The sequence below is a fragment of the Peromyscus eremicus genome, chromosome 1 (assembly GCF_949786415.1).
Source record: "Peromyscus eremicus chromosome 1, PerEre_H2_v1, whole genome shotgun sequence".
In the NCBI taxonomy this organism is placed as follows: Eukaryota; Metazoa; Chordata; class Mammalia; order Rodentia; family Cricetidae; genus Peromyscus; species Peromyscus eremicus.
Window position 1 is genome coordinate 48,368,249 of NC_081416.1, and position 27,594 is coordinate 48,395,842.

At 37.5% G+C, this 27,594-nt stretch overlaps 3 protein-coding genes across 3 annotated transcripts; 1 reads left to right on the plus strand and 2 right to left on the minus strand.

Annotated features, from left to right (window-relative positions):
* Positions 1 to 604: 604 nt before the first annotated feature.
* LOC131912766 (olfactory receptor 5B17-like) lies at positions 605 to 1,544 on the plus strand. Its single transcript, XM_059265371.1, is given in 2 exon segments — positions 605 to 1,126; positions 1,128 to 1,544. Coding segments are annotated over 2 exon segments (939 nt in total).
* A 13,238-nt stretch (positions 1,545 to 14,782) lies between these two features.
* Positions 14,783 to 15,715, minus strand: LOC131897094 (olfactory receptor 5B3-like). The gene has a single exon (XM_059247979.1). It carries the CDS (start codon positions 15,713 to 15,715, stop codon positions 14,783 to 14,785), a length of 933 nt encoding a protein of 310 aa, XP_059103962.1.
* Positions 15,716 to 23,787: 8,072 nt separating this feature from the next.
* On the minus strand, positions 23,788 to 24,744 carry LOC131913503 (olfactory receptor 5B3-like). Its single transcript, XM_059266536.1, has one exon. The coding sequence runs from the start codon at positions 24,742 to 24,744 to the stop codon at positions 23,788 to 23,790; it is 957 nt and encodes a 318-aa protein (XP_059122519.1).
* Between the last annotated feature and the right edge of the window lie 2,850 nt (positions 24,745 to 27,594).

The window sequence follows — 27,594 nt, forward strand, 5'->3', positions numbered from 1 at the left end:
GAATAAAATTTTTCTATTAGAAAATTTCTTCATACATAAATGTGCATAAAAATTAGTAAATCTTGTGTGACTGAAGGGAGGATGATAGGAATATAGACAAATTCTGGTGTGTGATAACTACAGTAAACCGGTAGACTGAACAGATCTTATTTGAGAATGTTCCATTCTGAATTTGTAACCTAGGAGAGCTAAGGTTACATGTTCTTTTTGTAACTCAGTTTATTCATAAATGAAATCAGTGACCCTGGAAGCCGAGTCATGAAAACCATTCATAATTAAAATCATGTTATTAGTTTAGTGTGGTGTTGTAAGTCTATAATCACTGTACTCTGGAGGCAGAAAGAGGTGATTCTTGAGTTCAAGGTTACCCTGGATTATAGAGACTAAGTTACAAAAAAAAAAACTTGAAGCAAAAATTGTGTACTCCTACATAGATTATTTATCCTCTAAATTGTATGCTTGTTTATATTTTATAACTGTTAAAAAGAAATTGTCACAAAAATGTTTAATTGTTTTAATTTACATCCTGATTTTTTCTTTTTAAATCATATTTCCTTTATTTTACTTTGCTGTAGATCATCTTGTAATAAACAAAACACCATCAATGAAGAATATTACAGAAGTGACTGAATTTCTCCTGTTGGGACTAACCAAAGCCCCAGAACTACAGATTCCACTGTTTATTGTATTCACACTTATTTACATTATCACTTTGATTGGGAACCTGGGAATGATCACAGTGATTCTGCTTGATTCTCGTCTCCATACCCCTATGTACTTTTTCCTCAGCAACCTTTCTCTGGTGGACTTTTGTTCCTCCACAACAGTCATTCCAAAGTTCTTATCTGGCTTGCTTCTTGACGATAAGGTCATCTCTTACAATGCATGTGCTGCCCAGATGTTCTTTTTTGCAGCCTTTGCCACTATGGAATATTATTTCTTGACATCCATGGCCTATGACCGGTATGCAGCAGTGTGTAAGCCCCTCCCTTATTCCACCATCATGACAAAAAGTGTTTGTGCTCGTCTGGCCACAGGTTGCTATATCATTGGTTTTGTAAATGCTTCTGTGCAAATTGGAGACACATTTTACCTCTCATTTTGCATGGCCAATGTGGTCCATCACTTACTTTTTCTGTGACATTCCAGCAGTCATGACTCTGAGTTGCTCTGATACAGGCAAAAGTGAGATGATTCTGATTCTTATTTCTAGTTTCAATGTTATATTTGCACTTTTTGTTATTTTGATTTCCTATCTATTCATATTTGTCACCGTTTTGAAAATGCGCTCAGGTGAGGGGTACCAAAAGGCATTTTCCACCTGTGCTTCTCACCTTACTGCGGTCTTCCTCTTCTATGGGACTGTCATCATTATGTATTTGCAGCCTAGCTCCAGTCACTCTATGGACACAGATAAAATTGCATCTTTGGTCTACACTGTGGTCATCCCCATGTTGAACCCATTAGTCTATAGCCTGAGGAACAAGGAGGTCAAGAGTGCATTCATGAAGGTTGTTGAGAAGGTAAATTTTCTCTGGGGTTAGTCATTCAATGACATCAAATTCCAACAAAAGGGTTTTAATCCCTCTTAAAATTATTCTATGATATAATACAAATGTCAAATATCACTTGTTCATAAAATAAATTTGTCTTAATATTATCAATTTCCTTAGCTAAAATTTTTTTCTACATAGCCACAATTTAAAAAATATTACAATGTTTAATGAGCTGTACTTTGTAACATTTTATCCAGGAATAAATAGTCACTACCTCTTCAATAATAAGTACTTCAGTCTTTGTTGAAATGTTTCAGCAAAGCTTTTTTATGTGACAGTTTCAAATAATAAAGTTATGTTAGAGTGAAAAGACAGACACTACTTAATCATTTTTGCTGTATCATTATGATAGATAAAGCTATCCAAATTGTATTTCTCAATGTATTTAACATATAACAGTTTCTTCCAAACAATAATAGCAATAGCATATCTCATGAAACAAAATATTTTAACATTGAAAAATATAAAATATTTTATGAATCAGGATAAAATTTACATGTCAGTCATAGAATCACAAAATTTTATTAATATTATTTTAATTGTACATACAGATAAAATATTGTATGGTAATTTAATGCATATATATAACATGGACATATATATATGGGTTGTAATGTCATATATATGTATACATATATGTGTGTGTGTGTGTGTGTGTGTGTGTGTTTGTATGTGCGTGTGTGTTTAGAGTAGTACAATGGTTTAACTAGCAATGGTGCCCATAGGCCCATATAATTGAATGCTTGGCCATTAGGGAGTGATGTTACTTGACAGTGATTAGGTGTGGTCTTGTTAGAGGAAGTATATCACTACATGTGGGCTTTAGGCTTTTAAAAAGCTCAAGCCAGGCCCAATGTCTCTCTCTTTTTCATGTATTGATATAAAACTATCAGCTACCATGTCTGCCTGCCTGACACCATGCTCCCTGACATAAGGATAATGGACTAAACCTCTGAAACTGTAAACAAGCTCCAATCAAATGCTTTCCTTTGTAAGAGTCTCCATGGCCATGGTATCTCTTCACAGCAATAGAATCCTGACTCTGTCAGAAATTGGTACTGTGATGTGGGGTATAGCAGTGATTGACCTGACAATGCTGTTTATGGGATGAACACTGAAGACTTGATGACTTTCAACTAGAAAAAAGCCATTGGTTACTTTAAGCAAACATTAATGAGCCATCCTAGTATAAGCATAGAAGACAATGCTGAGGGTGATTTGAACTGAAGAAGCTCAAGAAGTTTCAAAGGGGAAGAATATTGGTAAGTGGCCTAGAGATGGCTCTTGTGGAATTTGGCAAGAAATGCGCTGCTTTCTGCCCTTGTCCAAAAAATCTGCCTGAGCCTAAATTGAAATGTTTTAGATTAATGGTGTTGGCAAAGAAGATTTCAAAATAGCCAGACATTGACTGCTTTGCTTGAATATTAGTGACCACTCTTATGCAGATGTATAATGACAAGAAGCAGGCTGAACAAGGAAAAATACAAAATGTAAAATTTAAGGAGAGAATGAGCCCCAGGACTTGTAATAGAGCTTTGTCCAGTGCACAAAGAGATGAAAAGTTCAAAGAAAAACATAATGCTAAATGGAATAAAGGGGGTGGTGACATAGAGGCAAGACCCTACCCAGCTATGCTTTCCACTTATGAAAAGTATTTAAAAAAAGTTTAAGCAGTGAAGGAAATGATCTAAAACAGATAATTGGTAAAAGTGTATTTGAATGAGGATGTCAACTTCCAGTCCTAGGGAGCAGAACATGGCAGCCCCAGCCATGTGATTCTGAATTTCAAGTCCAGAATACAAAAAAAGGGGGGTTTGGAATCTCTGTCTTGTCTAAGAAAAGCTTCTGAGGCCAAACGTGTTTCAGAGGTGTTCCTTTATAGAGTCCCAGAGTGACCATTGCATAAAGCTATGAAAGTGAAGCCTGTGTTTCATTGGAGACTCTAAAATGAAGAAGATGCCACAGTCATGAGATATCTGCCAAGGAGATCTGCTAACAGGATGTGGAACCAGCCCCCCTCCAAAAAAAAAATGGGCTGCAGTCAACAAAGATGAAACGAGTTGGAGATCTGAAGAGTGCTTTTGACATCAGACATGGAATGCAGAATTTGGAGATTGCCCAGCTGGTTTTTGGTCTTGCTTTTGTCCAGTGTCTGTAAGCAAACCCCAATTAAATGTTTTACTTTATAGAAGTTGCTCTGGTCATGGTGTCTCCACAGCAATAGAACAATGACTAAAATGGGTAATTGTCATTTTCATTTTCTTAAACATTTTTTATTTAATTTTCTATTTTCAAATTTTGTATTACATTTTTCTATTATTTATTTTTTAATGTATTTTGTTTATATTCTTTCACCTCTCCCAAATCCTCCCAGATTATTCCCAGCTCCTGAATGACCCAACTTCACGTTGAAAAAGAAACCAAAACCAAGGAAACAAGTCAGCATGAGACCCTTCAACTGCCCCTAGAGAAAATACCCCAAACCTTATCTATTTGAGTTAGAAATGGGTCTCTATGCTTCACTCCCCAAGGGAGTGCCTCTGGTAATCTGGAATTGAAAGACACAGAAAGTACTTCAGGAACCAAAGTCTCAAACCTTAAAGACACTATGACTCATACCTCTCAAGTCAGCTATATCAGGCCAAGTTTATGATTCCTTGCATTACCAAGCTTAAATTAATAAAAAAAAATTTATAATATCTTTGTGATGAAAATGCCCCAATCCTCTCTTACAACAATCTTAATTATGTTATACAATATTAGGACAATCATCTTTTAGGTAATAAATTCTACCTGTTTTTCAACAATGTATTTGGACTTTTCTCACAAATAATTTTTCTAAATGCAATCATGCCTTATAATTTGCGTAGAGCTGAGAAAAAGTTTTCATATAATAAATTACCCTCAGTTTTTGTATATATTCTACTTTGAGTCCTCAGTCTTTAACAGAGTTATTACACCTTTCTCATTGAAGGAATGCAAAGTGATTATAGGTTTGGCTTCTTTATTATTTATTTTTTTGTTTAGATTATAATATAATTACTTCATTTCCACCTTTCCTTCCCTCCCAGATATCACTCCTTACTCTTTTTATTTCAAATTCATGGTCTTTTTTTATTAATTGTTGTTATACAATATATGTTTATGTACATACATATATGTTCTTTTTATTTTTTTATTTATTTTTTATATATTTTTTATTTTATAATTAACTTAATTTCACATATCAGCCACGGATTCCGCTGTGCTCCCTCCTCCCACCCCCCACCCCTCCCCCCAATCCACCCCCCATTCCCACCTCCTCCAAGGCAAGGTCTCCCAGGGGAGTCAGGCCAGCATGGCAGACTCAGCCTAGGCAGGTCCAGTCCCCTCCTCCCTATACCAAGGCTGAGCAAAGTGTTCCAGCATAGACCCCAGGCTCCAAAAAGCCAGCCCATGCACCAAGGACAGGTCCCAGTCCCACTGCCTGGGGGCCTCCCAAACAGTTCAAGCTAATCAACTGTCCCACTTATCCAGAGGGCCCTGGTCCAGTTCCATGGGGGTTCCTCTACCATTGGTTCACAGTTCATGCATTTCCATTAGTTTGGCTATTTGTCCCTGTACTTTTTCAAATCATGGTCTCAATATCTCTCACTCATAAAATCCCTCCTCTCTCTCGCTGATTGGGCTGTGGATCTCTGCATCTGCTTCCATCAGTCACTGGATAAGAGTTCTATCATGACAGTCAGGGTGTTCGGCCATCTGATCACCAGAGCAGGTCAGCTCAGGCACTCTCTTGACCATTGCCAATAGTCTACAGTGGAGGTATCTTTGTGGATTTCTGGGGTCCTGTCTAGCACTCTGCTTCTTCCTATTCCCCTGGGATCTTCATTCATCATGGTATCTCCCTCTCCATTCTCCCACTCTGCTCATGATCCAGCTGGTACCTCCTGCTCCCCTAAGCTCTCTTTCCCCAACCCTTGACCACACTGGGCTACATGAGAGAAACAAAACCATGCAGTGATGACACATGCTTTAAATGCCAGGATGTAATATGGCAGGATACAGAAAGGTATCTAAGTCATGAGGAAACAGGATCTCTCTCTCTTGAGGCTGAGGATTTCATAGAGGTAAGCTAGTGGCTGGCCATTCTGCTTCTCTGATCTTTCAGTTTGCACCCCAATATTTGGCTCTAAGATTTTTATTAAAAGACCATTTAAGATTCGTGTTACATCTGTCACCCAATGTTTGTGGCACAAATTCATGAAAAAGCTGCTTGTCTATTGGCCTTGCAGACCCCAGCTCAGTCCTGAGCTGCATGTGGCTGGAGTCTCCACCCCACATAGGCCAGAGTTCCTAATCAACTGAATCCATATGGATCTTTCACTTCTTCTCTCCTGGTGGGTTGTGGGCTTACTCTGAATCCCTATCTCAGGCTGCTACACTATGTAGCTCCCTTGAAACTTGCTTGGGCTTGCATTGTTCTATGCATTCAGCAGAGTTGATGAGTCAATTAAGATTTCTTAAAGGGAAAAATTAGTTAAAAGATAATTTTTCCCCACATTAAAAGATGGGAAATATTTTTATAATGGAGGATGTTTGGTCTCTGTTTGATAACACATTAGGCAGTCTGAAAATGGAACAACTAAATGAGAGGATAGCTAATGTTGTTGGGATAGATGTAATGTCGATTATAAATATTGTTTATTCGATCATTTCTGTTTTATCATTTAAAAAAAGTTGGTTAATGTGAGTGCCAACATAAAAATTAAAAAAAAAACTTGTTAAAACAGATCATAGAGAAATTCAGACCCAGACAGAGGAATTTAAAAGTGAACCTCTCTCAGCATTGCATTATATGGTTACAGAAAAACAGCCTAAGGCTTTCAAATAACCAACCTTAATCTATCTAGTAACCTTACAGGAACTGCCAAATGCTCAAGGCTGTGTATGAGCTGATTGAACGCCTGTGTAAATGTTAGATTTAAGGAGATTCAAAGAAGCTATAGTGTCATATGGTATGCATTCTCCATTCATAAAGCAAATGTTAAACTGGTGGTCAACTTGTAATAGAATTATCCCTCAAAACTGGAAATAAATGGTTACAGCAGTCTTAGAGGCTGGTCTACAGTTACAATAGAGGATCTGGTGGAAAGATGAGGCTAAGACCATTGAACAACTATGTAGGGCTAGAGGTATGGAAATTTCTCAAGATCAACTTCGTAGAGAAGGTGATTATGCTGATATCCAAAAACAATCTTTATATGATGACCACACTCTAGCTTTATGCTGAATGGCAGCCTTGGATGCCTTGGACAGAATTGAAGAAATAGGAAAGAAAATTGAGTCATTTACAAAAGTTATAGAAGGCCCCAAAGAAATCTTCACTGTTTTCTTACAAAGGCTGTCTTCAGCAGTAAATGGAATGATACCAAATTCAGAAGCTAGACAGATAATAATTGAATCTCTGGCTTTTGAAAATGCTAATGCACAATACAGAAGGATAATTAGGCTGTTAAAGGAAAGATCATCACCTTTGGAAGAATGGACCTAAGATACAATGAATATTGAATCTGATGACCATGATGATACTTGCATAGGAGAGGTGATTTCCAGAGGTTTGAAGAAAAACAGTAATGTCAGGTGTTTCGATTGTGGTAAATATGGTCACATAAAAAGGGACTGTAAACAGGACATTCCTAGAAACAATTTTTTTAAGGAACAATAGCAACAGAACTCTCCTCCCTTCTGGATTATGCAGAAGGTGTGGCAAAGACGAACTTTGGACTAATGAATGTAGATCAACAAGGGACAGACAAGATAATCCTTTGCCTTTGCCATTGGGAAACTCCTCAGAGGGGGCCTCTCTCAGGCCCCCATGACAAATTTTGTTCAGTCCTTTCCTGTCATTGTGGAAGAAACTCCTTCCCAGAGTAATTAAAGAGCCTAAAGTCTATTGTAAAAAAAAAATCACACTTCTCTGGATGATAGAACAGCTATAGAAGAGAGAACAAAAATTTCAGGGGAAATCATAAATCAAAATTGATAAAGATTAGATATAGAACTTCCCCAAAGTTAGATTGGAGAAAGATTTGGCTTTTGTCTTTCAGGAAAACTAAAACAACAATCTTGAAGAATTTAAAAACAAGACATTTGAACAGATAAATATCCAAAGAAGAAGAGAGAATTATCCAGAAAAAAAATGACCAAGAAAAAGAATAATCTGACCCAATGCGATCTTTGAAGTCTTCAAAAAGATGATGGGACCCCACAATGAAGATTCCATCAGGACAATGATAATGCTACCAAGCTGACAAACACCACCCAAAGATTGGCTTTGGACTAAAAACTGATCAAGACAATTTTGAAACAGCTAGTTGAGATGATCCAGCCTCACAGACTACAATAGCAAGGACTTGCGACAAGCCCTGCACTTTCCCAATATGCAGAGACAGACCAAATGATACAGCTATCTCTCCCAGGACTTGACAATTAATCCAAAATTTTTCTTTCCAGGATGCCCTAAAGATGCCATCACCTCAATAGAGCAAGAAGTAATTTTAGGAACATGACTCCCACATTCTCAAGAGGTGGGATGGATGGTTTTTTGTCTTTCATTGGGTTATGGATAATTGTCATTGTTTAGGATGGTTGGTTACAAATTGTCATTGTTAGTGATCAAGAAAAAGGCTAAACAAAGGAGATTAGAGTTAGGGTTCTTGTTTGAAAAGAAAAAAAAGGGGATATAGATAAAAGATAAAAGGTAAATTATTGAATCTACTCTGAAAAGAAAAAAATAGGGTATAGATATATGATAAGATAAAAGGTAGATTATTGAATATACTCTAAAAAAACGAGATATAGAAATAATAAGATAAAAGGGTCAATTATTGAATCTACTACTACTACTTCTATTGAAGAAAAAGAGCAGGATATAGATAAAAGAAAAAAAGGCAGATTATTGAATCTACTTTTAAAATATGACTACTACTTTTTTTTAAATTTTGCATTACAATTCAGTTCTACATATCAGCCACGGATTCCCTTGTTCGCCTCCTTCCTGCCCCCCTCGCCTTCCCCCCAGCTCACCCCCCATTCCCACCTCCTCCAGGGCAAAGCCTCCCCCGAGGACTGAGATCAACCTGGTAGACTCAGTCCAGGCAGGTCCAGTCCCCTCCTCCCAGGCCGAGCCAAGCAACCCTGCATAGGCCCCAGGTTTCAAACAGCAAACTCATGCATGCAATGAGCACAGGACCCGGTCCCAGTGCCTGGATGCCTCCCAAACAGATCAAATCAATCAACTGTCTCACCCATTCAGAGGGCCTGATCCAGTTGGGGACCCCTCAGCCATTGGTTCATAGTTCATGTGTTTCCATTCATTTGGCTATTTGTCCCTGTGCTTTATCCAACCTTGGTCTCAACAATTCTTGCTCATATAAACCCTCCTCATCTTGGTAATTGGACTCCCAGTGCTCCACCTGGGGCCTAGCCATGGATCTCTGCATCCAGATCCCTCAGTCGTTGAATGGGGTTTCTAGCATGACAATTAGGGTGTTTGGCCATCCCATCACCAGAGTAGGTCAGTTCCCGCTGTCTCTCAACCATTATAGAACTAAACAGAGAATTCTCAACAGAGGAAACTCAAATGGCTGAAAGACATTTAAGGAATTGCTCAACATCCCTAATCATCAGGGAAATGCAAATCAAAACAACTCTGAGATACCACCTTACACCTGTCCGAATGGCTAAGATCAAAAACACTGAAGACACCTTATGCTGGAGAGGATGTGGAGCTAGGGGAACTCTCCTCCACTGCTGGTGGGAATGCAAGTTTGTACAACCACTTTAGAAATCAATATGGCGTTTTTTTTTACAGGACACCAAGAAAGACATGGGAATCGCCCAATGACTGAGAAATAGAAGAGATCTACATCAACAGCCTGGACATGAGTGGGGGTAATGAAGGGTGAAGGTCGAGGGAAAGAGAGCTTGGGGGAGTGGGAGATCCCAGCTGGATCAACAACAGAGAGGGAGAACAAGGAATAGGAGACCATAGTAAATGAAGACCACATGAGAATAGGAAGAAGCAAAGTGCTAGAGAGGCCCACAGAAATCCACAAAGATACCCCCACAACAGACTGCTGACAATGGTCGAGATACAGCCCAAACTGGCCTACTCTGGTGATGGGATGGCCAAACACCCTAACTGTCGTGCTAGAAACCACATCCAATGACTGAGGAATCTGGATGCAGAGATCCATGGCTAGGCCCCAGGTGGAGCACTGGGAGTCCAATTAGCGAGAAAGAGGATGGTTTATATGAGCGAGAATTGTTGAGACCAAGGTTGGATAAAGCACAGGGACAAATAGCCAAATGAATGGAAACACATGAACTATGAACCAATGGCTGAGGGGTCCCCAACTGGATCAGGCCCTCTGAATGGGTGAGACAGCTGATTGGCTTCATCTGTTTGGGAGGCATCCAGGCACTGGGACCGGGTCCTGTGCTCATTGCATGCATGAGTTTGCTGTTTGAAACCTGGGGCCTATGCAGGGTTGCTTGGCTCGGCCTGGGAGGAGGGGACTGGACCTGCCTGGACTGAGTCTACCAGGTTGATCTCAGTCCTCGGGGGAGGCTTTGCCCTGGAGGAGGTGGGAATGGGGGGTGAGCTGGGGGGAAGGGGAAGGGGGCCAGAGGGGGGAGAACAATGGAATCCGTGGCTGATATGCAGAACTGAGTTGTATTGCAAAATAAAAATAATAATAATAAAAAAATATATGGATAGAATCTGAGGAAAGATATCAAAGTTCATACACACACACACACACACACACACACACACACACACACACACACACACACAAACATACACAAGACATATAAAACACATGCATACCTATTCATTACCACAGAAACCTGTATACACAGGAAAACAACCATTCATGGGCACACAAATACAAAAGATAAAGATGATGTGTTCAGCTTAGTTTTCCTTATCATTCATCTAATCATTCATGTAATTTTTACTTAGAATCTGTTTCCTAGACCCCACCTCTACACTATGGATAATTCTTTGTTAGTGAACAAATTTGAAGGTTTTCCAATATTCATAAAGGTTTGTTGTGGAGGAAAGAAAGCTAAGAATCACACATACATACATAACTAGACAATTATATATTTTGAAGAATATTATCAAGAAACAAATAATAAAAATAAAAATTGTGAAGACCTATGTAATATTTGTTATACAAATCTCTATAAATTTGCTGTCTAACTCAATCATTATTTCATTAAGTACCAGAAAGCTTTGTTTATTAAATATACTACACTCTGGGAATAAAGTCCTAAAGGAGGAAAGATCTTTGGTCTGAAATGTTTGATAATTCACTAGCAAGTTAAATATGTAAAACCAAAACAATATAATTTAATAACTGTTCTAGCAATTACAAGGAAAGGTTGACAAAAGAGATCATTTAGTTACAGATATACAGGTAAAATAATGGAAGGGAAGATTATCAATATTGAAAAGCTACCACGTCTAAGGGAATGTGGCTTATTCTTGGCTGAAATGGTGTGTGCAATATAATTCTGGGAGCTAGGTGGTATGTTCCCACATATATACTTAGAACACTGAGCCACCAATAAAAAATCTTGTTAATTACCTTTCTGCTGCTATGATAAAATTTGCCAACAGGCAATGTAAGCCAATACAGGTTTATTTTAAACAGTAAAATATTTTCTCCATAGAAAATAGTAAAAATAATAACATTCCCCAATAAGCCCTTTTAAGCCAAATGATAGCTGAATTATATGTATAAATATTGATTAGATTCTGGGATACAGAAGAAACCTATCTTCATCTGTTCAGAGAGCTACATTTTACTTAAGTTGTGTAAGTGAGATTCCTATTCATCTTCCCCTTCACTGTTTGATTTATGGTAGACATTTCTCTATAGGCTAATCCATAATCTAAAAAGATTTTAGCCTCCCCTCTTGAAAATATGGCCAGCATTTTCTTTCATCAGCTTGCTACAGTACAAATTCTTATCCTAATAGTGAAATGTTTTGCTAAAGCTTGCCCAGTGATTGGGCAAAACCAAAATTTATTATAAGCCACAGTCATCCTAGGGTCCCCTCTGCTAGGTAGCCTCCCTGGATCTGTGGGTTGCAGTCTGATTGTCCTTTGCTCTATATCTAGGATCCACTTATGAGTGAGTATATACCATGTTTGGCTCACCATTCTAAAGTACTCAGTCATGGAGAAAATTCATGATAACAGAAGATTGAGGCAGCCAATAACATTGCATTTACTGTCAGTTGGTGAAGGTGCCTGATGTCAAGCCTCATAGTCTGAGTTAAATTCTCAGGGTTCACATGGTAGAAAGGAAGAGCCAACTCACACAGGCAGGAAGCAGAGGATGATGAAGGCTTATGCAGGGCTAGCTTTCTTCATTTTTTTCTGTCTAGTACTCTAGTCAAGGAAATGAATAGTGTAGTCAACTTTTATAGGGGTTCTTCCAACCTCAATTAACACAACAAAGATAATATCTCATAGACATAGCCAGAGGCTAACCTGAAGAAGACAAACCATCATAGTCATGCTCAGAGGCTAGGCTCTTAGGTGACTCTAGATCCTGTTCAATTGATACCAGTACTCACTATTACAGGAATGAAATTCAAATTAAGCTTTATTTCATACTTAAAAATCATTCTATTTTTATTTGTGAAATTATTTGAATTCTGACTTGGAGATTATGTGAGGATTCACAAATAAATATGGTGATAAATGATTTTTGGAAACCTAAGCCATTGTTTCAATTACAGATCACCAAATCTCTTCTTCCTGTAGTATCCAGTTGTCTTATAGTAGCTTTGCATAATAATGAGAATAAGCAATGCTATATACCTTGTGATCAAGTTACAAAGCAGTTTTTATCCTTTCCTGTATGTTGTTCAATTATTTGTTTTATGAGAACTCATGCAGAATTTAATAACATGTGTGCTTTCCACTCAATCATTTCTGTAGTGGTTTCTATCTTACATCTTCTCTGTGTCTCCACTTAGTCATTTTAACATCTGCTAGTGGTTTCTACAACCCATCCTCTTTGTGTCACCAGTGACAAGGACAGAGAATCACATGGGAGACTTCATGGTATAGATTTGTGAGTGGCATATATGACTTTCAAACATAACTCATTAAATAGAATAAAATTAAATGATTGCAGGAGACTCCATGAAGTCAGAGAAGTTGAGTCTGTGCACCAGAAATGAAAGCAAATAATTTGGAAAACAACCAATGACTTTTTCCAGTTTATTACTGTTCTACATCTGATCCCTCAAAGGAGACGCACTAACTACTGTCTCCAGGGATATAATTCAGTTTCCAACTACTCACTATAGAACATCAATGTCCTAGATATTGAACAATTTTGACTCTTATTTTTTTACATATAGCTCCTGTACTCAAGTACCTTACACCCCCTACACCATACACATACACATAAAACTTAGTCCACTCTACATTTACACCTAATCTACAATACAGAATCAGAGTAAATAAATTTATAAGTAAACATTCTTGTTCATAAAAGACACCACCATGAGACACCCAGGTGAATTTGATGGATTTCCATATGGACAGTGGTTTATTATAGGTAGAAATACAGACTGATACAATGTTACAAACATGAAACTGAAATCAAAGATATTAATAAGTATTATCGGCAAACACAAAACTATCAATAATTCACTTCAGTGAAAGATTTCAGATGGAAGAACGAATGAAGAAGAAATAGGAAAGGAGGGTGAGAGGGAGAGGGAGCATGAGTGAAACCTCTAATAGCTAATGGATTTGAAATAATGATGAGGGATTTATAAAAGCAATTGGACTGAAAAAAAGAAAGAAAATGATGTAATTATAATCTCAAAAAAGAAAAATTATATTAAAAGTTAATAGAAGCAATTGATGGTTAATGTGTCAGATTACAGGCATTTGTAACCATTTAGAAATCTGCTCCCAGCAGATCACGTACCCCAAGTGTATTGGAGGCCTTGTATACTTGATAATTTACATGGATTATAAAAGAAATCTCAACTTAAATGGCTATAGCCTTTGGGAGTATAATACAATCCAGTCATTGCAAAATTGTATGCACACATGGATGAATGAAATCAGAATGTTGCATAGTTATTTATTGTATCAGTTTCTAGTTCATAAATGATATTAAGACCACAAAGAATGGCCTCCAAAAAGGAATGATAACCTTCCCTCTGGAAATGTAAGCCATTATTTGAATCCCGGTGCGGAACTCTGAAAATCTAGTTCAGATATTGCCTAGAGAATGTACTTCACGGAACTTTAAAAATTAAATTAATGGAACAAGCAATCTAATAACAAAATGCTTGAAGCAAGAAATATTTTAGCACCTATTTCTCTCAAGCTTTAGAACCACCTGTCACTTTCTAAAACATTCATTCTGTACATACAGTAAGAATTTATTTACAAATACCTAGTTTCAGTGCATGAAAATCAGATTGAATCAATGTGATCTAATTACTCATTTAAACAAAGCATATAAAATCATAGCACTCTTCTATGAGATGTACTAGGAGTTCTTACTACACAGGTAATATGTGATTCTTGCTGGTACTGTGTTAGAAAAAGAAGCTGCACAACTCATCACAGAACAATCAAAGCAACAGTAAAAAAAAATGTCACTGAAACACCATGAAATGTTCAAAATATGTCAGCACAGCAAAGTGTATATGAGTCTTCTTTTGGAGCTGGTCATTTACATCAAATACATAGATTCATGGCTACAGTTGATTTTTAAAATATTATCAACATTTTGCTGATAGTAAAATCACAATTAACGTGGCGCACACCTTTAATCCCAGCACTCGGGAGGCAGAGCCAGGCGGATCTCTGTGAGTTCGAGGCCAGCCTGGGCTACCAAGTGAGTTCCAGGAAAGGCGCAAAGCTACACAGAGAAACCCTGTCTCGAAAAACCAAAAAAAAAAATCACAATTAACACAATAATCTATTGAAGCAGTACATAATATCCTTCACAGGAATATTGTCAAGCAGACAAAAAATCTCATAACTATGATCATGAATACAATATTTTTCTTTTCCTATACAATAGACTTGCAGAAATACAAGAATCTATTCTAGAATTTAATTGTATGTGGAAGAAAAAATGAGAAGCATTATTCATCTTAGAACTTTAAAAATAAATCACTATAAACTATTTTGTCATCAGTAAAACTTTTGTGAATGCACTCTTGACCTCCTTGTTCCTCAGGCTGTAGACCAGAGGATTCAACATAGGGATGACCATGGTGTAGAATACAGATGCAACTTTGTCATTGTCCATGGAGTGACTAGAGCTGGGCTGCAAGTACATGAATATGATTGTCCCATAGAAAATAGATACTGCAGTGAAGTGTGAGGCACAGGTGGATATAGCCTTTCGATATCCAGCACTTGACTGCATCTTTAGGATAGTGATAAAAATGAATATGTAGGATACCCAGATAACTAAGAGAGCAAAAAAGATATTGAAGCTCACTACATAAACAAGAACCAGCTCACTGACATGTCTGTCAGAGCAAGAGAGAACCATAACTGCTGGAATATCACAGAAAAAGTGATGGACCACATTGGCTCCACAGAAAGAAAGACTGAAAGTGTCCCCAATGTGGATGGAGGCATTCAGGAAACCACAGAAATAGGAACCTAGAGAAAGACATACACACACACTTGTAGTCATAGTGGTGGCATAGTATAGGGGCTTACACACTGCTACATAGCGATCATAGGCCATTGAGGCCAGCAGGTAATTCTCAACAGTAGCAAATGCTACAAAAAAGAACATCTGAGCAGCACAGTCATTGTAGGAAATGATCTTGTCTCCTACAAGAAGCCCAGTCAAAACCGTGGGGGTAACAGCTGAGGAGTAACAAAAATCAACTAAGGACAGATTGCCTAGGAAAAAGTACATAGGAGTGTGGAGCCGAGAGTCCAGGACAATCAGTAGGATCATCCCCAGATTGCCCACCAAGGTGATGGTGTAGATGAGGAAGAAGATGATGAAAAGGGGAATCTGTTGTCCTGGTTCATCAGTGAGTCCAAGCAGGAGAAAGTGTGTCACATCTGTCCTGTTCTGCATCAGTGCCATCTTTCAATCACAAGATGGTCCATAGCCATGGGAAAAGAGGAATATGATGGCAAAGAAGTTGAATTAAAATAGAAAAGTATAAGTGAGAATGTGCGCCTTTGTTGAGCAACAATCTATACTTTGAGATTGTCTGGAAAATCGTCCTTTCCCAGATCAAATCTGGTATAGTAATTATACAGAGGTTATATGTGCTAGATTTTAAAGATTATTAATGGAGCTCCACCCAACTTCAAAATTTTGTAGTCCATTTAGTCAAATAGATGGACACTATTTACTAACAATAAAAACAATGTGTTGTTGATTTCCCAATTTACCTCTGAGCTTAAATCTCACTTTCTCTGTTGGTCACTTTTCAAAGACTGCTCTAGACAAGCACTTTAGATGACCACTCTGTGAATACTCTCAATGATATTAGAATTTGGAGATTATTGCTTTCATGTAAATTATGGAGACCAAGAAATTGAATAATTCATACGTACTACTAAAGTATGAAAACTAGTCTTTGCTTTTAGTCCATAAGTTTATTTAACCCTTGCAGATCCAATCAGAATTTTAATTAAATTGAAAATAACATTAAATATAATTACATGGATACTTTGGCAAAAACTCAACATTGTTTGAGTTACAGAGCTCTGTTTCTACTTCTAAGCGCACATTCCTGACAGCCTTTTGTTCTCAGACACAAGGACAAGGAATAGGGTATCCTCTAAAATAAGGACTTTGGTTTGCCAATAAGTCTATTTTCCCTTTTTCTTTATCTGTATTTTGGATACTGGCTTAAGTATACATTATCAAATAATCTGAGATTTCTCTTTCTTTCTCTGAATTCCTCCTCCTCTTCCTCCATGCAACTGATTAAAAACCACATTAGCACATTTCATGGACATAACTTAAAAAAATATGACTTTATCACTCCGTTTTCTCCATCTCCCTCCTACAGGCAGCTGCTAGATTTGAAGCTTACCTGTGTTTCTCTCAAACTCTAATAAAATTATTCTCAAGCATCCTTCTCAGTTTATTTCTAAAGTATTTTACTAATCAGAATAAGAGCTGAGCAGGGGATGCTGGACATCTAGGTAGCAGATGTAGCATATCTCTATGTGCAGTAGATATGGTGGGATAGCTCAGGTAATGGCAGCAACTTCAGCTTGATGCAGTTCAGTTCTGAAAGATGTAGGCAGATAATCTTCAGCTGCAGCACACACAGAACTTCGGTCCATTCACTATATAGGATTCATTGGTCCTTACTGCCTTTCCTGACCACTGAAAAGTAAACAGTGTAATCAGACTAGCTTTAGGTACTATCGTGAGAAGCCAACAAGATAGTAAAATGTTGTTTATTTCATCCAGGGAGTGTTAGCTTTCATGATGTATTTGGATAAGAAAGTGATCTTCTGGTTTTGTGCTAATTTGATTTACATGGATGCTAGGAAGGAAGGATTCACTGTAGGTGATGTTGACCTGTCCCTCCTCATGTTGCCTTTTCTCCTGCAATAGCACCACTGAGTGTCTGTGCTCTCCAGAGTGTTCGTTTCTGCTTCCTCTGAAAACAGATTGCTGCTCCTACGATTCCTCAGGACCCAGTCTTCCTTGAGTTCTTACTTGAAAGGCATATTTGAATTTAGTGAAAGTCTACTTCCCATCAACTTATTCTTTCCTTCATCTTGTCACACCATACCAAAGTCACCAAGAACAAAATAAAATTGAGCATTTATGGGGCATCTTTGTCTCATAAATCTCTCTTGGTACCTTCTATTTTGTGAAAACATTTGATATGATGTGACTGTCATATAACAATGTTTCAACTTCTATATTTGTTTTGTTTCCTTGGATACCAAGGTTTGTTTTACCACTTAACTGGTCCTTAATTCCTAGAAAGAAGCTATCATCCTGCCTCAGCTTTCAGAATGGCTGAAAGGGGGACATTTTTTTTTTGCTTGAATTGAAGTCTTTGAAAGAATATCTACCTAAAACAAACACTTATTCCCTACCACAAGTCTCCCAAAATTCTGGAAATTTTAGGTTATAAAACTTTTATTTGAGACTACATTCAGAAAATACTACACTCTACAATTACTATGGGATTTGTACAAGAATGTATAAATAGGTATTATTACTATTTTTGATGTATTATCATTGAATAAACTGAACATTTAAGAAGGTACCAGTTTTTCTAAAGTTATTTCTCCATTTTGAAAAAATTCAAGGTATTTTAAGCCTCATATCTGCATTAAACTCATCATTTCCACAATATGCTAATGTCATGGCTATCTGTGATTGTAGGGAAACTGTTAAAATGTATATAGCGAATCGTACAGTTTTTTTTTGAAATTTAAAAAAGATCAGCTTACTCTTGGTTTTTTGCATGCTTCTTTATCTGCAAAAATAGTAACGTAAATAGAAAATAGACAAAAATCACAATTATTCAGTATGTCTTGGTTCTTGCAAGGGTCATACACATGATATGTTAAGAGAATACCTAAATTCTCTAAAATGGAACTTTTTTACATTTATACCATAAACCCACTCTAGTTTTTGTTTTGAGAAACTATTCCCATCATCTCTTTCTCCTTTCACATAATTCACAGTAGGTGTTAATGCCCAACTCCCTTTCTGTCAACTACAAGTGTCATTAACAATGTTTATGTAATATATAAGGCAATCAGTTCTTTGGGAGAAAGAACAATGAATCCAACAGTGAATGTGAGATAGTCAAGTCAGCCACAGAATGCTGACAGTGCTTTCTCGGGTAATGATCAAATACTTTCATGCTTCCCCAGACATTGAAAAACAGAGGAAAGAGCAATAATATGCATCAACTTCTTAAACTCTATAAATTCTTCCTCTTTCAAAGAAGAGCCACATACTTGCTTTGCTTATCAAACAAAAAAATGAGAAGATTGCATATCTCACATAATTTACCACTATGACTTAAGAAAAAGCTGACAGGTCTACATGACATCATGCCAATTAAAAGTCTGTTAATATAGCTTTTACCTTTGAGTGCTTTTCCTTAACTGTGCATGAAAACTGACAGAAAATCTTTAGTCAAGAGATGGCCTTAAAAGAGATAACAGTGAATACCATTCAAATGCACAGATGAACTTTTCTGAAACATGGCATTAACCATGTTGTTATTTAAGAAGCTAATGCATGAAGAAAAAAAAACTATCTAGACTTGGACAGCTCTAGAGATTTCTTTTATGGGAATACCAGCAGCTCCCAATCTCCTTTCTTAGAAAAAGGCAATTAAAACTGTGGGTACCCATGTGCCTATGGGAAGTGCTTCTGATTGTTCTCAGAGGGTTATTAATGACAATGAAGTTTGGAGAAAAGGTGAAAGGTACTAGGAGAGGTAGGAAGATGGTGGTGGTAGATGGATATGCTCAAGATACATTATATCAGTATATGAAATTATCACACAATGAATCAAACATCGTTTAAAAACTTAGGGGATGCTGGTTATTTTCATTGTGCCCTTGTGTTCATATAACTTGTTATGTGTCCTTTTAAGGTGTTTCAACTGATGCATAATATCTATATTCTAGAGTCCATACAATGTGGTGGAGGCTTTTGTATAGTGTGTCTTGCATATGTTCTATACAATACCTACACCAATATATCTGAGATTTTCTTATAGAAGTTGTAAAAAAACTTAAATAAATCTCAAGGCCCAAAGTGAGGGCCTTTTAATACAATGAACAAGTGGAGTTGTTTGAAGTGGAGATGTAATGAAACTTTGGAGATGGTCCTTGTTTCAGCATGAAATGTTCTAGTGTTCAAATCATCTCAATAAAGAGTCTGAAAAGCAACTCTAATACACATGTTATGGGTTGTGAATATGCTTAAGTATTATTTATCAGTTAAAAATCAAAATTCAGAACACTTGAGAGATTGCTCAGTGGTTAAGAGTACTAATTGCTTTAGCAGAGGATCAGAGTTTCTTTCCCAGCACCCATGTCAAGGGGCAGATGACTCCCTGTAACTCCAGAGCAAGGAGATCTGATGCCATTGGTCTCTACAGGCACCTGCACTGATATATAACAACACACACACACACACACACACACACACACACACACACACACACACCAGGCTGGCATTGAACTCACAGAGATCAGCCTGGCTCTGCCTCCCTAGTGCTGGGATTAAAGGCATGCACCACTGTCCAGCCGAGACTTCTTTAACAGTACATTTTGTCATTGATTGCATTACCAGCTCCCCTTGAACTCTGCCTGTGGCTTTTAGACTCAAGTGAACCATGAGTTCTCATGGGTACTAATGAAGGACCAACCCTACAAATTAGGACTATCAGTCTCCAAAACTGAGTAGCATTTATTATTTAAAACAAAAAACTAAAAATATGGTGACTGTGCTTTATTGAAAGTACATGTTTTTTATTAATTAAATATATTCATTTATTTTATATCCTGACCCCAGTTCTACCTCCCTCCTTCCCCCTATTCCCTCCCCCAACCTCCTCTCTGCCCCACCCAAATCCACTCCTCCTCTGTTGTTTCTGTTCAAAAAGGGGCAAGCCTCCCATGGGTGTCATCAGAGCATGGCTTATCAAGTTGAGGTAGGACTAAGCTCCTCCCCTCATATTAAGACATGATAAGGAAACCTAGTATGAGGAATAGGTTCCCAAAAGCCTGCCAAAGCATCAGCAACAGGCCCCATTCCCACTGCTAGGAGTCCCACAAAACCCCCACAAATCTACATGTTTCTTAAACAAATGTCATTCATTTTGTATATTGAAATTTACTTTGAAACTTCATATATTTAGCTAATGCAATTTGATCATATCCACTTCCATGCCTCCCTCTAACATGCCCCAAACCCTGCCTAACATATATTTCATTAATTAATACCCTTTTTAATTAACAAAACAATTAAAGTTGAATTACATTGCTTCCTCCTCTCTACCTTCCAACTCCTCCCTCATTCTCCCTTACCCAGTCAAATTGATGGTGTCTTTTATCATTTTTGTTACATATATGTGTATAAATACATTCATACAACCTTCTGAGTCCATTAAGTGTGGCTTTTGTTTATCTGACTTCAGATCTGACCACTTTATATTGAATAACCAATTAGGGACCTCATCCCTGGGAGAAGCTAATTCTTCTCCCAATCCTTGGTTGCCTATACTTCTTTGCCTGGAGATGAGATTTTTCCCATTCTGCATAGCATATCTATTGATACTGTCATTTATTTGGGTCTCTTTTGGCAGCCTTATTGTAGATGTATCATGGATATAGCTTCCATGTCCTTTTTTAAATTTTTTTTTTTTAGTTTTTCAAGACAGGGTCTCTCTATGTAGCTTTGCGCCTTTCCTGGAACTCACTCAGTAGCCCAGGCTGGCCTCGAACTCACAAAGATCCACCTGGCTCTGCCTCCCAAGTGCTGGGATTAAAGGCGTGTGCCACCACCGCCCGGCCTTAAAATTTTATTATCTGAGTTCAATTAGTATTGCCCATATGTTATATTTGTGGGGTTATCCACTTGGAATAGAAAACCTCTCAATAGACCTCCTCCAAAGAAAGCAGGGGTTATTACAGGTATCCATTTGGGAAAGAGTACTTCACAGTCACTTTTCTGCATATAGACCAGTTGTAATTCTTTCTAATAGCCTCTGCTTCAAAAAAGAAGTTTTTTTTTTTAAATGAGGAGTTAGAGCCATAATAATCTATAGGTGTAAAGAAAAGAATTTAGATGGCAGTTGGAACATTTTACTTAGTTGTGTGATTTCTCAAATATGTATATCAATTACTTACGTAATATATTTAACATATTAATGAGTTTTAAGATTGTATTTGATTGATGTGCTACATGCCACTTAATTTGACATCGATTCTTAGTAAAGCTTATTGGAGGGCTTGATGGTCTAGTTGATAAAGGGAATCCAAGAACATAATTAGGAATAAAAACGAGGAGGAAATTTAGAATGTACAAAATGTTTCAGTAAAATAGAAAATTACCAGTGTCTCTTGAAAGATACTGAATGTAGTAGCTCGAGCTGGCCATTATTATGTGTGACTCACTTTCACAATGGATAACTCAAAGGTTCAAAATATGTGTGAAACTAAACTCAACGGATATATTAGTCATTCAACAATTACTTACTGAAAAGCTACACCAACAAAGATATCTGACATAATATAATGCTAAACATCATTATTTTTAATCAGCAGATGTTAATCATACACAAGAAGTTTCTTTATAGCATTTTATACACACATAGAGGTATTTTTATGTTTTTGTCTAACTTACTTTCATCGCTTTCTGTCATATGTACATTTGTATTTGTATTTCTACATGTGTGTGTGTGTGAAAGAGGAAATGTATTTGAACAAAACATTTTCTGCTCCCAGGAAATGTATATCCCACATGAGAAAGATGAATAGGTATCAATAATGCAAATACATGGTCGATGAAGAGGGACAAAGCTATTGAGAATGACAAAGGAGGGCAGGACAGTGTCAGCAGTGAGTTGAGCACAACTCCTTCATGAAGGTGGTGAGGAAAGGATTCTATGACACAGCAACATTTGAGCAAAGGTCTGAAAGGAATGAGATCCATTGTCAAAGGGAAGTGCAAAGGTCCTGAGGCAAGATCACAATTGTAATAATAAAGAACAAGCAATGATAAGACTGGAGATACGGCAAGAGAGAGGGCAAATCACTCAATGTAGAAAAGTAATAGCCAGCTCTTTCAGAAAGGAATTTACACATTACCACTCTCTCTGTTATAAAGAGTCTAGAATATTTAGTATAGATTAAAACATTAATTTTTAAAACTTTATTATGTTTGTATGTATTTTGAAAAGTTATCCTTCTGAAAATTAAAATGTGGGCATACTGACTATATAAAAGGATATGATCAATCAGAAGTACTAATCCACAGGAAATGTCAGAGTAGTTCATTTTTCAGTAAAATATAGAAACAGAAAATTCACTGTCACTTAATAATGCATCTTCTGAAACTAGACTCCTAAAATGGCAATGAAATAAAAATAATATGTGACTTTTACATCATAATATCTGAATTAAAATTAAACTATCCAATAAATGCTGCTGGATTTTTTCTGTGTTCTCCAGTGAAAGAGAAATAAATATAATTGCATGTATGTAAACACACATATTTATAAAGCAGGACATTTACTATCAGTATGGTTTCATGTAATAGTGGAGTGTGTAAAACCCCTAATATGTTGGCTTAAGTCTAGGGAATAAACAAAGTATGTAGTCAGTTCAGTCTGAATTTAACATCCTAAAAAGGGAAGAGTGAGCTGGATAGTGTAAACCTTGAAGCTCAGACAGAAGTTCTGATGTCAAAGAATGAGGAAATATATATGTTATAGATAAAAGAGGGGAGAACAGGGAAGAGCAAAAGAGAGAGGGAAGGTAGAAAAGAGAAGGGGGAAGAATAGAGGAGGGGGAAATATAATGGGAGAGAAGACAAGGAAAGAGGGGAGAACCAGCTGCAGAGACAGTGAGATGAAGAACTGCTACTTTCTCTGCTTTCTGTTCTACTTAGAAGAGCCCACAATGGATGAGATGCTGGCCACAAACATTGGTGAAGGTAAATCTTTATAAATCTACTGCTACAAATATGACATATTTTAGAGAACCCCTTTCAGGTACAAATAGGCAAATGTCTCCTATATACCCGGGTTAATCTGAATGCGCTCAAATGAACAGATATCAACCTCCAGAGAAGCCATGTTTCATTTAAGACTGAAAAATTACTCATATCAATGAGTGTCCTTCATTGCAAATTTCCCTGTGCATGTCTTCTGTTCTCAAGCTTCTTTCTACACTTACAGATTTTCATATTAGCATATTAGTGCAAAATGCAGAAAAAATAATGAATTCAACAACATTCTGACTGAAGATTTATGTAAGCCACCCTTGATGTTTTAGACACCTTAATTTAGGTATGCATTTCTGAGCATAATTATCCTATTTGTTTGTTTCTGTAAAACAAATGTTTCCTGGAACTTGCATGAAAGGTGGATTTTAAATGTAACTCAATAACTAGAAAATATCAGAAAAGAATGAATCTAAGTATCATGCGTTTCTGAAATGAGAGATCAAAGTCAAAGATTTTGCCTCCAAAACTATCTTTTTGAAGGCACTTTTCACCTCTTTGTTCCTCAGGCTGTAGACCAGAGGGTTCAGCATGGGGATGACCATGGTGTAGAACACAGAGGCAATTTTGTCTGTGTCCATGGAGTGGCTGGAGGTAGGCTGTACATACATAAAAATACTAGTTCCATAGAAAATGGAGACGGCAGTGAAGTGGGAGGCACAGGTGGACACAGCCTTGTGATGTCCTGCAGCTGAATGCATCTTCAGGATGGTGACAAAAATGAATGTGTAGGATATCCAAATAACTATGAAGGCAAAAAATATGTGGAAGCTCACTATATAGACAAGAATAAGTTCACTGACATGTCTGTCAGAACAAGAGAGAACCATTACTGCTGGAATATCACAGAAAAAGTGATGGACCACATTAGACTCACAGAAAGAGAGCCAGAATGTGTCTCCAATGTGGATGGAAGCATTCAGGAAACCAATGACATAGGAGCCAATGATCAGCCATGTGCACACACTTGTAGTCATGGTGGTAGCATAATGTAGGGGTTTACACACTGCTGCATAGCGATCATAGGCCATTGATGCCAAAAGGTAGTTTTCCACAGTGATAAATGCTGCAAAAAAGAACATCTGAGCAGCACAGTCATTGTAAGAAATTACCTCGTCCCCTATAAGAAAACCAGCCATGACTTTTGGAGTGACTGCTGAAGAGTAACAAAAGTCCACCAGAGACAGGTTACCTAGAAAAAAGTACATGGGACTGTGGAGACGAGGATCCATGAGAATCAATAGGATCATCCCAAGGTTCCCAACCAGGGTGATGGTGTAGATGAGGAGGAAGGTGATGAAGAGAGGAAGCTGGAGACTTGGGTCATCAGTGAGCCCCAACAGGAGGAAGTGTGTCACCTCAGTCCAGTTCTCCATCGTGTTGTACAATATCTGCAGCAATGAAAAAAAGGGCAATGTGATAAAGAAACAAAATGGAAATTAGAAGGTATGAAGACAGTATGTACTCTGCAATTGTAGCTATAAATTTTACTTCAAGATTTTTCAAAAGAATGTATAAACTTGAAACCCAAATTGAATGTATCAATTTTATACAGGAATTCACAGTATCAAGTCTGAATCAACTATATCATTTTAACAATGTATCAATTTTTAAACAGACATATTTAATATTTGATGAATATGATTAGTGTGGATAAATATATTTGACAGTTCATTTCTTCTAATTACAGTAAAAGCTGATACTTCCAGGTACTTACCTGTCAAAATTTCTGTAGCTGCTTTGATTGTGCTCTCGAAATACCCTCTCAACAATGTTACTTGTTACAATTTCTAATAATTAATAAGCATAAGAATGTAAGTAATTCATTCATGCTGATATGGTCCTTGATTGTAATCTTGTCTCAGTAACCATGTGAAACTTTAACTCAGGATGAATAATTCCTAAGTAGGTCTAAAGTAGATTTAAGTTAAGTTAGATTTAAACATTAACTCAAATTAACTGAATTGTTAAATAGTTTCACGTGTTATTCAAAATACTTTTAATTTTTAGTAAAGGCAAAATTAAGCAAATAGAATTCTGAAATATGAAATGAGCCCTTTTGTAATGCCAGAATTGCCAACAATTTATTTATAACCCTTGTTTGACATGTGTCTTTTTTCTGCACTAGCTCATAATTATTGTTATCTGCATATCCATGCATATCTACAATTACAAACTGAGGTTAATGATGCGTTTAACTCTAAATCATATCACATCTCAAGGAATGATCAAATGATGGGAAAACTGGGAAATTATGAGGGGAGATTCAACCAGCAGAGGTAACTCTAAGTGATGTATGTCCCCAGTTACATGCAGCAGAGAACTCTGGTTCTTTCACAGGATGTCTGCTATTTATCTCCTAATATCATACTTCCATCTGAAAAATGAATATTACAAATAAGACCTACTTTCTATTAATATTGTTAGAAAAATTTATGGTAGTATATAAAAGAAAGTCAACTTTTGAATGTTCACTATAGGTCACATACTCTGTCATGTTGTTATTGGGATGGGACAATGGACACCATGTTTTGATCAAGGTCAATACTGGTAATGCAGAGCTTCATTTGCCATGAGTGAAATGTTAACATTTCTTTGCCCAATTTTCCTTATACACTGGTGTCAATGAGTGTCTGCACCCTCCGGTATTTAACATTCCCTACTCCACACATACAACTGCTACTTCTGTAATTCCATCTGAGTAATTTATTTTTAAAAATTTCTTTCACCACAAGAGCACTTGTTCAGCTATGTTCATATCAGCATTGTTTGTAATAGCCAGAACATGGAAACAACCCAGATGCCCTTCAACTGAAGAATGGATAAACAAAATGTGGTACATATACACAATGGAATACTACTCAGCAGAGAAAAACAATGACATCATGAGGTTTGCAGGCAAATGGATGGATCTAGAAAAAATCATCCTGAGTGAGGTATCCCAGACTCAGAAAGACAAACATGGTATGTACTCACTCATAACAGGATACTAGATGTGGAACAAGGATGACTGGACTGCTACTCACATCACCAGGGAGGCTACTTGGAAAACAGGACCCCAAGAAAGACACAGGGATCGCCCAATGACAGAGAAATGGAATGAGATCTACATGAACAGCCTGGACATGAGTGGGGGTAGTGAAGGGCGAGGGTCGAGGGAAAGAGCTTGGGTGAGCGGGAGATCCCAGTTGGATCAACAACAGAGAGGGAGAACAAGGAATAGGCGACCATGGTAAATGAAGACCACATGAGAATAGGAAGAAGCAAAGTGCTAGAGAGGCCCACAGAAATCCACAAAGATACCCCCACAACAGACTGCTGGCAATGGTCGAGAGACAGTCCGAACTGGCCTACTCTGGTGATAGGATGGCCAAACACCCTAATTGTCGTGCTAGAAACCTCATCCAACTACTGAGGGATCTGGATGCAGAGATCCATGGCTAGGCCCCGGGTGGATCTCTGGGAGTCCAATTAGCCAGAATGAGGAGGGTTTATATGAGCGAGAATTGTTGAGACCAAGGTTGGATAAAGCACAGAGACAAATAGCCAAACGAATGGAAACACATGAAATATGAACCAATGGCTGAGGGGTCACCAACTGGATCAGGCCCTCTGAGTGGGTGAGACAGTTGATTGGCCTGATCTGTTTGGGAGGCATCCAGGCAGTGGCACCGGGTCCTGTGCTCATTGCATGAGTCAGCTGTTTGAAACCTGGGGCCTATGCAGGGTCCCTTGGCTCGGCCTGGGAGGAGGGGACTGGACCTACCTGGACTGAGTCCACCAGGTTGATCTCAGTCTGTGGGGAAGGCTTTGCCCTGGAGGAGATTGGAATGTGGGGCGGGCTGGGGGGAAGGTGAGGGGGTCGGGAGGGGGGAGAACAAGGGAATCTGTGGCTGATATGTAGAACTGAATTGTATTGCAAAATAAAAATTTTAAAAAAACATAAAATAAAAAAAAAATTCTTTCATGAAATTTTCATTTTTATCTGGGCAAAAGAGTCAATCACTTTTAGTACTCAATTTTTCCTTTCTTACTTTCATATCACAATCTAATATCATAGAGACTGAGGGTTGAAAAAGTCCCACATCATTGGCTGCATTTAGTTCTCATACCAGTTGTGTTGACATATTCCATCTTCTAAAATATTAATTTGAACATTTCTAGTGTAGTAACCATATTTAATGTTTTCCTACTTGAATTACAGCCTTTGTGGAAGATACTCCATA

Coding starts and splice junctions, on each gene's coding strand:
- LOC131897094 (XM_059247979.1), bottom strand. CDS start 15,715: ATGGCACTGATGCAGAACAGGACAGATGTGACACACTTTCTCCTGCTT.
- LOC131913503 (XM_059266536.1), bottom strand. CDS start 24,744: ATGGAGAACTGGACTGAGGTGACACACTTCCTCCTGTTGGGGCTCACT.